Below are 12,951 nucleotides of genomic sequence, written 5' to 3'. Positions count from 1 at the left end.
TCCGGTGGAAAAGAGCTTGTATTTTGCAAAATGCCTCAGATTGTCAGCTAGCACTTGGCAGCAGGAGTGGGGGTAAAGCGATGTTAGTTGAATTAATTATATGCCAAATTGTTTCCATAAAATTAAAATATTCATTAATCAGCTAAATTCCTGTTTGAATCATTTAAAGGAAATCAAAATTACTCCCCAAAATCTTGTGTTACCTGCTGCATAGGCAACCGAGTCAAACATTCCAGCATTCATCATTTAGTATTCGAGGTATTCGAGATTCGAGGTATTCGAATATTCGAGCAATGATTTAATATTCGAATTCGATATTCGAATTCGAGAAATCTGCTATTCGACCCATCTCTAGTTTATTGTTAGTCTTTGAGCATCCAGTATGCTGACAATAGCCATTGTGAGATGTCTATGTGGTCATGCTGTCATTATGTTACTACAGAGACAATTTGAATTCACTTGTCAATGAGCAGGACATTGGTTTCTTCTTGAGGTTATGAACTTTTCATAAAATTAATGCAACGTTTGCTGGTTTGTCCAGTGTTATGGTATTCAGAGTTTTTTGTCATTAAATTCACTTAATGATGATTCTTAATGATGATGATGATGATCATTTTTTATCATCTATTTTTATATTTTGTAGAATAAATAATTGAATCAGTCTGGAAAATTATGAGTGCAGTTTGGCCAACTCAGGGAATTTCAGTTTTACATTTGAGTGTCCATCCTAAATTTGAGTGACCTCCAATGGCATTGATATTATAAATATCAGTGTGCTCTGGTTTCCCTGCCATGAATAGGTATGCATTACGATTTTGATTCTTTGTGGAGACTCTAAAGGAAATTTTTCAACTGTTACATATTGATAGGTAAATATATGGTTCTGTACGTGTCTTTTCACTAAATGCATGGAGCTGGTATTGTGGATGTAGATCTCAGGAAAGTTATCTCGTTGTGTTGAACTCAATGTTCCTGCTACATATGTTCTGACCATACCACCCAACTAAGGACACCAACTTTGTTAGGGCCGATAGTTGTAGGATATGAGTAGGGTTGTTGCCTGATGAAAACAGTTTGATCCATTGTTTCAATTGTCATTCCAAACACCAACCTCCCCGACCCTTTATTGTGGTATCGTAGTGGTCAGCTGAATTTTGACACAGACTGAAATCACTTCAACCACATATTAAGATTAAGAAAGCCTCCAAATGAAACACTAACCAAACATCATTGGGTGATATATCCTACTACATATTATTCTTTAGCTTTGTTGGGATGGCTGATATGGTTTATTTTTATGGACTTTTAGAAGAGCTGGCCTCAACAGGGATGGGGGCCAGTTGGGAAAAGTTCCCTCCTCCCTAGGTTTTGCTGCTGTAATCTAATAATTAAATTATCAGGCCTTATAGCTTTACCCAAATTCCAGCTAGATATCTCAAGGTCTAATAAACATAAGAAAAGACTTAGAGCGAATAAAATCTTAAAACTTCATTAAATAAAAATGCCTATCAATTTTGGTTCAAAATTTTATCATGTAAAGTCTTATTTTTTCATAAGGAATAAAAATTTTCTCAGGTAAAAAATGGCTTTCAATATATTTGGTATATCATTTCATGTTGAAAAATGTTTTATCAGCAAGTTTTAAAGCATAAATGCAAGTAAAAAGCTATAAATTGAAAAATATTTGCATGCATGTATTGCGACGCCTTACCTGCTAAAACTAATAAACTCGGGTGCCAGGTCTACCAGACCACTTATTTTCTTGTCAAGGCCGCCTCCGACCGTAACCCACCCAGGTAACTGCAGTGGTGACGAATGCCAGGATTCAAGATAGGTGACTCAGGACAAAAGCAAAACAAAAAAAAAGTTTCCCCACTCTGGCTCAAGGTGTTCATTTAAATAAATTCCCAAATTTGCATAAACAGAGAAAAGGTCAGCAACACACAATAGCACCTGATACATACATTAATCGAGGCTCATTCACCTCACTTGAAAACTTGGGCAAAACTATGATTAATAAAACTCCACACAAAATAATTGATTGTTTAAACTGAAATAAATATATATATACCTCAAGACACGCACGAAAAGCAACCCCAACGAACCGTTAAACATGCTAATTGAACGTCAAGATACATACCTTCACATTTGAAATACAAAATTGAGAGATGAACACTTGTGGTGAGCACCTGCCTTCACTTTCTCAGTGCCTTGACCCCACACTAGAGAGCTATTAGGGAGAACCATCCCCGCTGAAGTCCGAGATCCAAGAGAAGGATCCAAGAAGATCCGATATCGGTGAACACTGCACGACCTGCCGTGCTCGCAGTTCTCGTCTTCATCCTTTCCGCACATGCGCCGACCAAGACTTCATGCTTGTTGCGTGTCTGCTCTCTTGATGGCCCGCTTCCGACGTGCCAGCTTTCAACCGACGGGCCCAGCTGACTTACTTGCTGGCAGGCGGAGTTGCGGGAGGCTTAAACTGGCCAGATCTCAGCCTTCTCCATCAAGCAGCGTAACCACTCTCTGTCCCTCTCTCTCTTCTCTCTCTCTCTCTTCTCTCTCTCTCTCTCAGGGTAATGGGGAGGAGGAAGATACGTGGCTTGATTCCCTCCCCCAATTTAAATCACAATGCTAATTAAAATAAAAGATAATCATTAATCATAGTTTCTTAGAGTACTAAAATATTTATAGAAAAATAACAGACAGGCAGCTAGAAAATACTTCCGGGAAAAAACTTAACAATAAAAATAAATACAGCTTTTACTAAACAATTACAAATACCCTTGTGCTCTTTGACATTGGACTTCCCCTCTCAAGTGCCAATCGCACCGTACGCCGTTACTGTATTAAGTGGAAAATCTTTTCAAGATTACATAAACAAATTTCAAACCTATGGTCATTTTAATGAACTTTGTAGAAAAATGTATGAACCTCCTTTCAAGGTAGGTGTTTAAAAATTTTTTCAAAACAGCTGCTTTTGTTATGTTCACTCTTTTTTTTCATAAAAGCAGGTTGTCTCCTTTGAGCGCCTGGTGTTTCGATAGTTTTAGTTTTGATAACTTACAGGTTTTATGTAAGGAAGAGATCTATTTGTAACTGTTTACAGAAAACAAATCGTTTGTGGCTATATAATTAAAGAATATGTTTAACTACATCAGGCTTCACATTAGGGATGTTATTTATACACATAATTATATTCATACTTTTTTGCTAAACTTTTATATAGATATAACATATATTTTATCATTAAGTGGCATCATCAGGTACATTATTAAAGAAGTTGTTTTGTACTAACAAATCTCTGTTAATTGAAAATGGATTTGTACGTTCATGTGCTGTGAAATTTAGGCATTGCAGGTCTTAGAAATTTAGATTAAATACTAATGTCATGGCTAATATCATTTGCTATTAATATGCATGTTTTGGGAAGAGTATTGTCAGCTCAGCTGTGGGAGAGTGTATAGAAAAGACCAGGGTGGTTGCTACCAACTTGGCAAGTCTAGCCGGTCATGATTCATGTGCTGCTATAGTTCTGTGAACCACAGTGCTCATTGTGGCGTCTCTGTTCAGCTCCGGTAAGCTTTCCCTTTTATGTTGCTTTGCTTTGATCTCCCATGTGAGGTGAAGAGAAATCGATGTCCATCAATGAAAATATAAATATCAACCTGTCTTGGATTAACTACTTAAATACTCTTACATCTGTACCTGGAATGAGTACTTCACACAATGCTTCAATAGATTTTCAATTGAGGCATTGATTTCATAGTTAGTTTGTGTTGTTTTCAACAACTCCTTTAATTTTAGTTTTGTAAACGATTTGTTTTCTGCTAACAGTTAGGAATAGATATAGCGTCCATGTATTAAAACTGCAAGTTATGATAAAAAACTGGAGGAAAACTAAGTGCTCAAAGTTGGGCAACATGATTTTATGCACAAAAAAGGTGCTTTTGATAGAAAAATTTGAGACAGAATATACAGCAGACTCCCGATTATCCAGCTGCGGTTAATCTGGGTTGTGGATTATCCGTGCATGATTATCACTCTCGCTCAATTTTTTCCGTGATCTTTAAAAAAATAATAAAATCGGACGCAAAATCATTGGAATTAATGCGAGGATACACTGGGAGTATTATTTACGTTGAAATCCCCTTCGTAAAACGGAAGCGATCGTGCGCTAGCTGCAATCACGGGAGCACCGTGTTCCTGTTTTCCAAGCCTCACGGTGTGCGACAGCACTCTGATCATGGATACACATCCTGCAGGAGTTGCAAACCAGACAACTTGTGCGAGAGGCGACTACGTGGCGTGTTGCCTGACAGTGTAGTTCCCGATGTTGAGCAGTGGTTTTGAAGCATTCGTGCAAACCATTTTTCTGTTTACGTGATCACACAGCCACAGATGTGTGGTTTTCAAAACCAGGCCTTAGATGGAGCATTAATAATACGAGTAAAACCATGTTATCGCCGCTAAAAAGATTGCGAACTGGCAAAGAAAGCTCTCAATAAGTCTGGGAAGCACTCAAAAATAACATCATAACTGCATAAATAATAACATATACTTTGTTTTACGTAAATTATGATCATTACAAGACATTAAAGTGAAAGTTTGGGTTATCCGTGTCTTCCGATCATTCGTGCCGTCTCTCATTATCAGCCCGCATAATCTGGAGTGTACTGTACTACAGTTCGTATAATTTTTTAAAGAATATGATCTGAAGTAGTAATAAACTTTCTCCTATGCTTTATATAGCATTGCAATTGTTTTTTTTTTAAAGATCCTCTAACTCTTGTCTTGCTTTTCTTGACTGACAGTAGGTATTTTCTCAAAATCATAAAAGCAAAAGTGTAATTCATAATATTCAGCTGTGGTGGCTTTTGACTTGTCTTGGAGTTGAGGTGCTGGATGGACAAACTTTGGAATGGTTCAGCTCCATGTGTAAGTTTTTCACTTTTGTTACTAGATGCGGAGCACGAGAGGGGTGAGCGTATGGCCCGTGGGGCTGGTTGGGGGACTGATGGTGGAGAAGCCCTTGTTGGACAAAGACGGCCATGTCAAAGGCTTCAACAGTGCGTGGAAGCCTGAAAGACCGTTTCCAATCGACATGGCAGGATTTGCTATCAACATCAAGCTGTTATTGGAGCATCCAAGGAGTGAATTCTCATTAGAAGTGCCTGGGGGATTTCAGGAGTCGGAGTTACTTCGTCAACTGATACCATCCGCTAGGGAGTTGGAGCCTCGGGCATTGAATTGCACTAGGGTAATTATTAGTCATATTTTTTTATTATCAGCCTTTTTTCATAGCTTTTATACCCTTAAATCACCAGATTTTCAGTAGAGTGACCACACTAAACATGCCATCAACAGAAATTCGCCATCAAAAACCTCCAATTAAGTTGTCCACATGATGCAGTTAACTTTCTGAGCCATGGCACTACTAATACAAGGTAGGTTGTTGTGAATTTAGTGATGGCATCATTGGAGTGTATTTAAAATTTTGTATCAACAGGTGCATATTAACCCTTTCGCTACCAACAGCAAAAATATGCGGCAGGACGTTTCTTGATCTGGAAGATGAAAGCTGCCAATTTTCGTAGGAGATTTTCCTACACAGGCGAAGAAATGTCGAAAGCATATGTTTCCTTGCTCTCCCCGTTATTTTAAGACAGTCCCGGGTTCGTAAAGTCTTAGGTTTGGGACCCAACAAAGCAGGACTTAGGCTGTACCCTCGAAATCCGGGAGCAGGTACCCGGACCCCTCGCCCTATATTATCCCTCGTTGTGGTTAGGGACCACGGTCATACAGTGGTTCATGCAGTCAGTTTTTGAAATAAATATTTGTTCCTTTATCTAAAAGTATAAACTAAGAATCGAATTCTTTGTCTTTTGAGCAGTGTTGACAATTTTTAAACGAAATTACCAAAAATATTAACTGCCGGCCTCAGTGGCAGTGGGCTAAAGCCCTTACCTGCCAAACCGAAGGTCGTGGGTTCGAATACCGCCTGGATAGGTGGTCCCAATCCAGGGTATGGATGTTTTTGTCGTGCTTTGTTAATGTTGGAGCCCCTGTTGTAAAGAATATTTATTTGCTGTTTATGGGGAATCAGGAAATTTAAAAAATTATATCTCGATGTCAGTATAAACGTCAACATGGAAATTGTTGATTCATTAAATGCATTAATATTGACGGTAGAGCTTCATTCAAAATTTGTCAATTCTCAGAATAAAACGAGAAATTCAATTGAAAGTCTTCAATTTACGTGCAAGCAACAATTATCCATATAGCTAATTCATATAAACAAAGCATGAGTTGACAGCAAACCAATGCCGCTGGTAGGGTTATAAACCGCGAAAGGAAGGAGCCCAACTACCATCGAAGTCCGAGATAATAGGGAGTCCCTGCTAGGAAGGATCGAAAAAGGTTGGTGTTGAGAGTGTGTGATTATCCGCAAGACTCTTATTAACGAATGTCCTGCAAAAACCTACTCCGTGCAAATTATGTAGATGCTGAACTGCAATTTTTGCAAAGGAGAAATTAACATGAATCATTGTATTGCAGCACTATTAAGAAGTTAGCAAAGCTTGAATAATTGAAAGCTACAAAGCTTTTACACTTACTGCTGTGAGAGATACCATAATTACATCCTCATCAGAAACACAATGTATCTCAAATACATACTCACTAGCCAGCAACTACGTGCACTAATAAAAAGCTTACATACTTTTTAATTTGTTCCCATTAGCCAAATTATAATCCACTGGTGACGAGGTAAACATCAAATCTCAGCAATCGATGCAAATGCAAAAATCAATCAATACTGTAAACAACTCTTGGTTCGAATATCTTGAATTTCAATTATGTACGACATTGCCATGGATTGTTAATTTTTGCGGTTAATTAGTATTTCTCTCCCTCAAAGTGGGTGAAAGTCTACCCTTACCAGTCAAATATTTATCGTATATGTTATGTATCTGAGCATTCATCCACAGTTTCTGTGCCAATCCTCAAGTTGTCCATGTATATCTTTGATGAAAGACATACGGGTGTGTGCTGCACGATGTATCGGAATATCCCCGACATTCTGTGACCGACTGCTGGTCACTTCTTCAAGGGAATGGTGCTGGAGTTTGGTTCTGCTGCCTTTTTATTTCAGGTGGGCGGATGAGGTGAGGTGAGGAGTGAGGAAGGCAGCAGATCCAAACTCCTGCACCATTCCCTTGAAGAAGTGACCAGCAGTTGGTCACAAAACGTCGGGGCAATTCCAATATATTACGCGGCATACACCCATATGTCTGTCTTTAATCACCATGAGCCGCAAAAGCTTTAATCAAGACTCATATATCTTTGTTTATTTGTTTACATTTTTGTTTACCTTTTGAACAAATTGCACTCGAGTGACATTTGAGTGCAGAATGGGTCTCATTTAGGTCACGGGAACGACCTACTTTTTATTAGTGGTTCCATGGACTGAGTTAATTTGGGAGATGAGAGGTTTAACCCTTTCCTGCCGGCACCTACGATTGGAAAACGTTTTCCCTGCTATGAGTAGCATGAGAATATTTTAAACCTCTCTGTATGGAGCTCGTTTTTGGGTTGGAGTTACCCTGGTATTTTCGTCCCTCAGATTTGGGGCCATGCTCAAGTCCATCCCTTACCCCAGCCGCTGGACTACACCCTCTAACCCTATCATAGCCCAAATCCATGGTCAACTCATTTCGTTACCAGTGTGGTTTTCAACTGAAGATTGTATTTGATTTTCAATAATTTACTTTTCTAAAAGAATCACATATTTTTTTTTAAGAATTATGGAATTTTAAATGGATTTCTAGTGTTAATAACAACAAAGTTAGTAAATGAAAGGTAATAGGAGGCTATAAGTGTGGAAGTCCATTATTTTTAATGCCAAAATTTCATTTAACAATCACTTATGCTGAGAAGAAAATGAAGAATTCATTTCAAAGCATAAAAAAACTGTAGTATGTAACAAAATATATCATTGAAAAAACTATTGACAATATAACCACTTTGCAATGGATGAGGGTGAGGATGATCATAAATGAGTGGGAAGGTCGGGCTTAATTGCATGGGGAATGGCCCTAAGGACTCGCTAAGCTGGGTCTCAGGCCAGGTCTGAATGCATCCGACAATTGCTACCTCAGCGGTCACTTCCCTCCCCTCGCATCGGCCAGAGCTGACGTCCGGTTGTTTGCATTGAAAAATCGGCAACAGCTATACCCGGCGTCATTTGTTCTGCATATGAAAATTCCCGCCGGCTCCACCTGACATCTGGCACGAAAGGGTTAAAATGCAATTATTTTTTATAGGGAATGAAAACACGAATTGAAAGAAGATTTAATGTTATTGTTGTGTATTTTTTATTTCAAATTATCATTTTGTATATTTATGTAAATACACAATGCCATAAGTGTAAGCATAGATTAATATAAAGTGACAGAAAGGGTAGAAAAAGAGAGATAGGAAAACATAACAGAAAAAGGATGTGGGTAATGGTGCTTTGGCAGATGGTAAAAGCTGAAATGGTTAGCAGAGGGTAGAAATGCATCCTGCAAAGACTATGGTGCTGTGGTAGATGGAAAAAGCCAGAATCAGTGGGTAAAAATGAGTCCTCAAAGCAAGAACCTTTTGCTTGCCAAGCAAATGCTATACCAGTTGCACTATGGAGACACTTGGATTCACCATTCACGAGATATTGGCCAAACAGTGTGTTTTATTATCTTGGACCCACCAGTGTGTCCTATTAATGGCTTTAAGGCAGCTCACCACTCACCAGCAAGAGACTGATAAGACAGGGACACAAGAAGGAAAGCAAAGAACTACACATGGCCATGCCGAGCCCAAGTGAAATAAGCCGTTGTGGCTTATACAGTGGCGGAAAAAATTAACGCAAAGCTCGTTGGCATCTGAGAGCGACCAGTTCAGGAACTACAGTGCAACCTCAATATAACGACACCCCACGGTGCACTAATAAACACTTGCTATAGCGAATTGTCGCTTTACCGGAGGTGGAGCAAATAATAGCCAATATACCTGTTGCGAACAGATATAAAGGAACAGGAGTGGTGCAGCGACAGATAAACATCTATCCGATAAACGGAAGCATAAATCCAGACGAAAGGCGATGTTTTTTTGCATCACTAAATTTCCTTACTCAAATAACGACTAACTATTCAAACAATTTATCAGCGCCGCACTGAATAAAAATCATGCAAAGCATTGTTTCGTCAATCATTATATTTATCGAACGACAGTTTACCACATAAATTTGAGACTGAGCACTCCATTAACTTCATTTCTAACAGATCGCTAGCAATTACAGAGGTTAAGGAGTCTTGATGAAAGTCTTCCGGCGGTGAAACCCTCGCTATGGCGAGAGCCAACACCGAAAGGGTCTCGTAAAAACGAATTTTTTAATACGCTTATTATAGGGTCAATTGATGGTGCATCGGCTATCTCTTGTAATAGCGGGGGTGTCGCTATAGCCCGTACTCGCTTTAACGAGGTTCCACTGTACTTGTCTTCCAAAATTTTGCCCTCGTAATGCTCTCATACAACCGGGAGTTTTAAAAGCAATATATATATATATATATAAGCAATATATAAACTACCAAGTAGGAAGTTGCCCTCTTGACATACCAATGCTACTCAAAGGCTGCTGATTGACTTAAATGTAGTAATCCTGCCAAGCTTAGTACCAGTTTCAATCAAACTATCAGAACATTTCGCAATGAAACTGTATGTAAATTCCCCAATTTTACAAATTACATATGTGAAAATTGACTTATCTGTATTTTCTCTAAAAGTAAAGGTGAACTGGTTGTAAAAAATCTCCTTGGGATACCGCGTGGGTAAGACTAAATAAGAGTGCCGATGTTTCGGGTACCGACTCGCTACCCATGCTCATGGCTACTGACAGAAAATTTGAACTGACCGTTGAAGCTCAGCATTAGGAGGTGCCGGATTGGTCGAGTCCCAATTGTTGTCGCGGAGGACCGTGGACCAGCGTAGACATAGGTCAGGCAAGCATAATTCTTTTAAGAGTTCTATTCCAAGAGCTGTTGATCGAATATCTGGTGTCTCTATTGACATTTTTATTCTCAAGTCTTATTTCAATTGCCTCTTTAGTTAAACGATCCCAAAATTGATTTGATCGCCATAAAACTCCGGTTTCATCCTACCTTATTTTATGGTCCTCATCCAGGCTATGTTCGACTATGGCTGATTTTTCCAGTAGACCAAGTCGGAAATGCCTCTGATGCTCTTTGAGACGAGTAGATATTGTTCGCCCAGTCTCCCCCACGCAGACATTACCACACTCACAGGGGATTTTATAAACTCCAGGAGTCATAAGGCCAATCGGATCTTTTGCACAAATGAGGCGGTCTCTTAAACTTGGCATAGGTCGATAGGACTTAGTGAACTGGCTGTTTACTAACTTCACCTGATGTGGAGCCATCACTGATGTATGTTGATGACAATTGATAAAATTTCATTCATTCTTGTTTGTGGTGGTAATTTTTTTGAGATATCAAACAATAACCTAACTGTAGTGAGAGTGTGGGCTTACTTTGTGTGAGATATTATAGCCGATGTGTTCACATGTGTGGCAGCAATTGTTTAGTTTATATATCTTGGGTGGTGATGCATTATATCAAGGAGTTGTCAGTTTAATTTTATTGCTGCAGCAGAATAATTCCTGTACAAATATGTAGAAATATTCCTGCAGAGAATCAATTGGAAGAGTATTTAATTAGCAGTAAACATTTTTTTAAATTATGCATTGGACATTCTAACCAAACTGCTTAAAGTGTATGTAAAATGCTTAAGATGCATATACTCCATAAAATTAGGCTGTGCACACGTCTGGGAATCCTTGAAACCTCTCCATAATGGTAGGACAGGATTGGCAAATTCTTTTTGTTAGGACTGTCGCGTGCATGGGTTGATGGCTTTGGATGAATAATCTGGTTTTATTATAAATAGAAATGTATGCTTCTTTCTTGTTTTAGGTTTATGTATGGCATACTAGAACAGAAGCACCAAAGATGAGAGAGGAGATCATCTTAAGAAAGCGGGGAACGCCATCAGATCTAGGAATGGAAGTATGAAATAAGGTTGTTAGATGTATTGGTACTGCCATTTGTCTCCTTCAAGCATTGAGATTGGATGCTCTCTCAGTGATTAACAATTTCAAAATGTTATTCTCATCATCATTGCTCCAATCTCTTTCCCATGCATTGCAATCATCATTATTTCCTGTGAACACTTTTCAAATTGTACTTAATTTTGGTGCTTTCAAACATCGTAGCCCTCATTAAGGTTTTACTTAATGATTTTGCTTTTTACTTCTCTTTTACATTTATCATTAAACACAATGAAATTTATTTCATAATTCTGTAAGAATTTGGATAATTTTCATGTACTTTGATATTCTCCACTGGATTTTATCAGACCAAGGCTTGGAGAGTTTTCCTTGGAGAATTTTTTCTGTAGGTAAGCATGTTACTTCAAATGATAAAGGTGTTCAGAGAGGATTATGTGTCGGACACTCAGTGAAATTCAGATTTATTAAGTTAACTCTGTTGTACTGATTTGCCATACTCCCACATCATATTGAAGGCAGCTATCTTGCCTCGGTCTTGCTATCTATCTTGAGAGTTACATTATGGTTTTATTTGTATAGTATTTAGTTAGCAATAGGTGTTAAGGTGACGTTGTATCATTTTAACATGACATCTTGAAATCCATATCAGTTTGAACTCTTCTAATTAATATCAAACACAACTTACAAACTCTGGTTTGCAGAAAATACAGGACCCAGGAAACCAAGCCAGAATTTTTTGTAGTAATTCTTCATCAATGAAGCAGTTACGATCTGTATTGCATCTTGTATTTTTGATTGGTTTGTTAAAACCACAATTCACAGTAATTAGAAGGTTTTTGGTGTTTTATAGCAAGGAGCATGATTGCAGCAAGAATGATTTGTTGATATTTGAAAATGCTAAGACCTTCACTGTAAAGGTTGCTGTCCGTGTTATTTTTTCTATTTTTCAGTATATTTTTACAAAGAAAATGCATTAATAGGAACCACTTAATGTGGTTTCTTGAATAGTGAACATATAATTTTTTATAATTGAGGATTGACTCACAAAGTAAGCATTGAAACTCAATATAATTTGTTATCAGCAACAAGAAGGTTGTATATACAAATATATACATGGATGGACAAAGATAGCAAGTGAGACTTGTGTTGGTTGATGGCAGCTTCTGTACATCAACCAAAAGTTATTATGCTTGCCGCTGAGGAGGTTGAACGATTTTGCTGTTGAATTTTTTGTGTGGCTGCACAGTTTCATCATGTTTGAGATGTCAAAAGAACAATGTCATCATGTTAGAAAGTGGAATCGTGTGCAAATGTGCCTTGTTTAGTGCAAAGGGTGCGCTCGTTTCAGACTCACTGAAAATGTTGTGAATGTGAGAACCGAGCTCTAGATTGAGTTGAACATGAATGTATAATTGAGTTATTCATGACAGTCAATATTGCCATTGAATGTCACAAAAAAATTCACTTTTTTCCAACCTTTGAAAAGACTGTTATTCATAACATTTTTAAGAGAACATTAAATTAAGTGTTCAAACAAGTGGCTTCTAGCATCATTGAAAATGTTGAACCTGTTAGAGTTACTTTCATTTTGAGTTGTATGTTCCGTCCGTATATGATCTTTTTCTCTCCCAGCATACAAGTGAATACTCTCTGGATTTTTACCGGTCTTGGCCCTTCATTGTGGCCAAATAAAGGTGGTACGGTTGGAATCCCCGTTTAAATGGCTCAGGAGTGTTGAAACCAGTTGGTTAGTAAAATCAGCGTGGCAGAGTACAGTCAATTTTCTGTGCCCTGATCTTCAACAAAATGACAACCTAAGTTGTCTGCAT

The 12,951-nt window shown here is 38.2% G+C and overlaps 1 protein-coding gene across 1 annotated transcript in view; it reads left to right on the top strand.

Annotated features, from left to right (window-relative positions):
• The window catches only part of LOC124153382 (galactosylgalactosylxylosylprotein 3-beta-glucuronosyltransferase I), a 45,179-nt gene extending 32,519 nt beyond the window's left edge, over positions 1 to 12,660 (top strand). Inside the window, exons 6-7 of the mRNA XM_046526501.1 lie at positions 4,964 to 5,260; positions 11,028 to 12,660. Coding sequence (XP_046382457.1) covers positions 4,964 to 5,260; positions 11,028 to 11,126 — 396 coding nt within the window. The 3' untranslated portion in view covers positions 11,127 to 12,660. The remainder of the gene's footprint in view (positions 1 to 4,963; positions 5,261 to 11,027) is intronic.
• The last annotated feature ends 291 nt before the right edge of the window (positions 12,661 to 12,951 follow it).

Source organism: Ischnura elegans, chromosome 2 (genome assembly GCF_921293095.1).
Source record: "Ischnura elegans chromosome 2, ioIscEleg1.1, whole genome shotgun sequence".
NCBI classification, from domain to species: domain Eukaryota; kingdom Metazoa; phylum Arthropoda; class Insecta; order Odonata; family Coenagrionidae; genus Ischnura; species Ischnura elegans.
The sequence above is the reverse complement of the archived record's forward strand: the minus strand, read 5'-3'. Positions and strand labels throughout refer to the sequence as shown.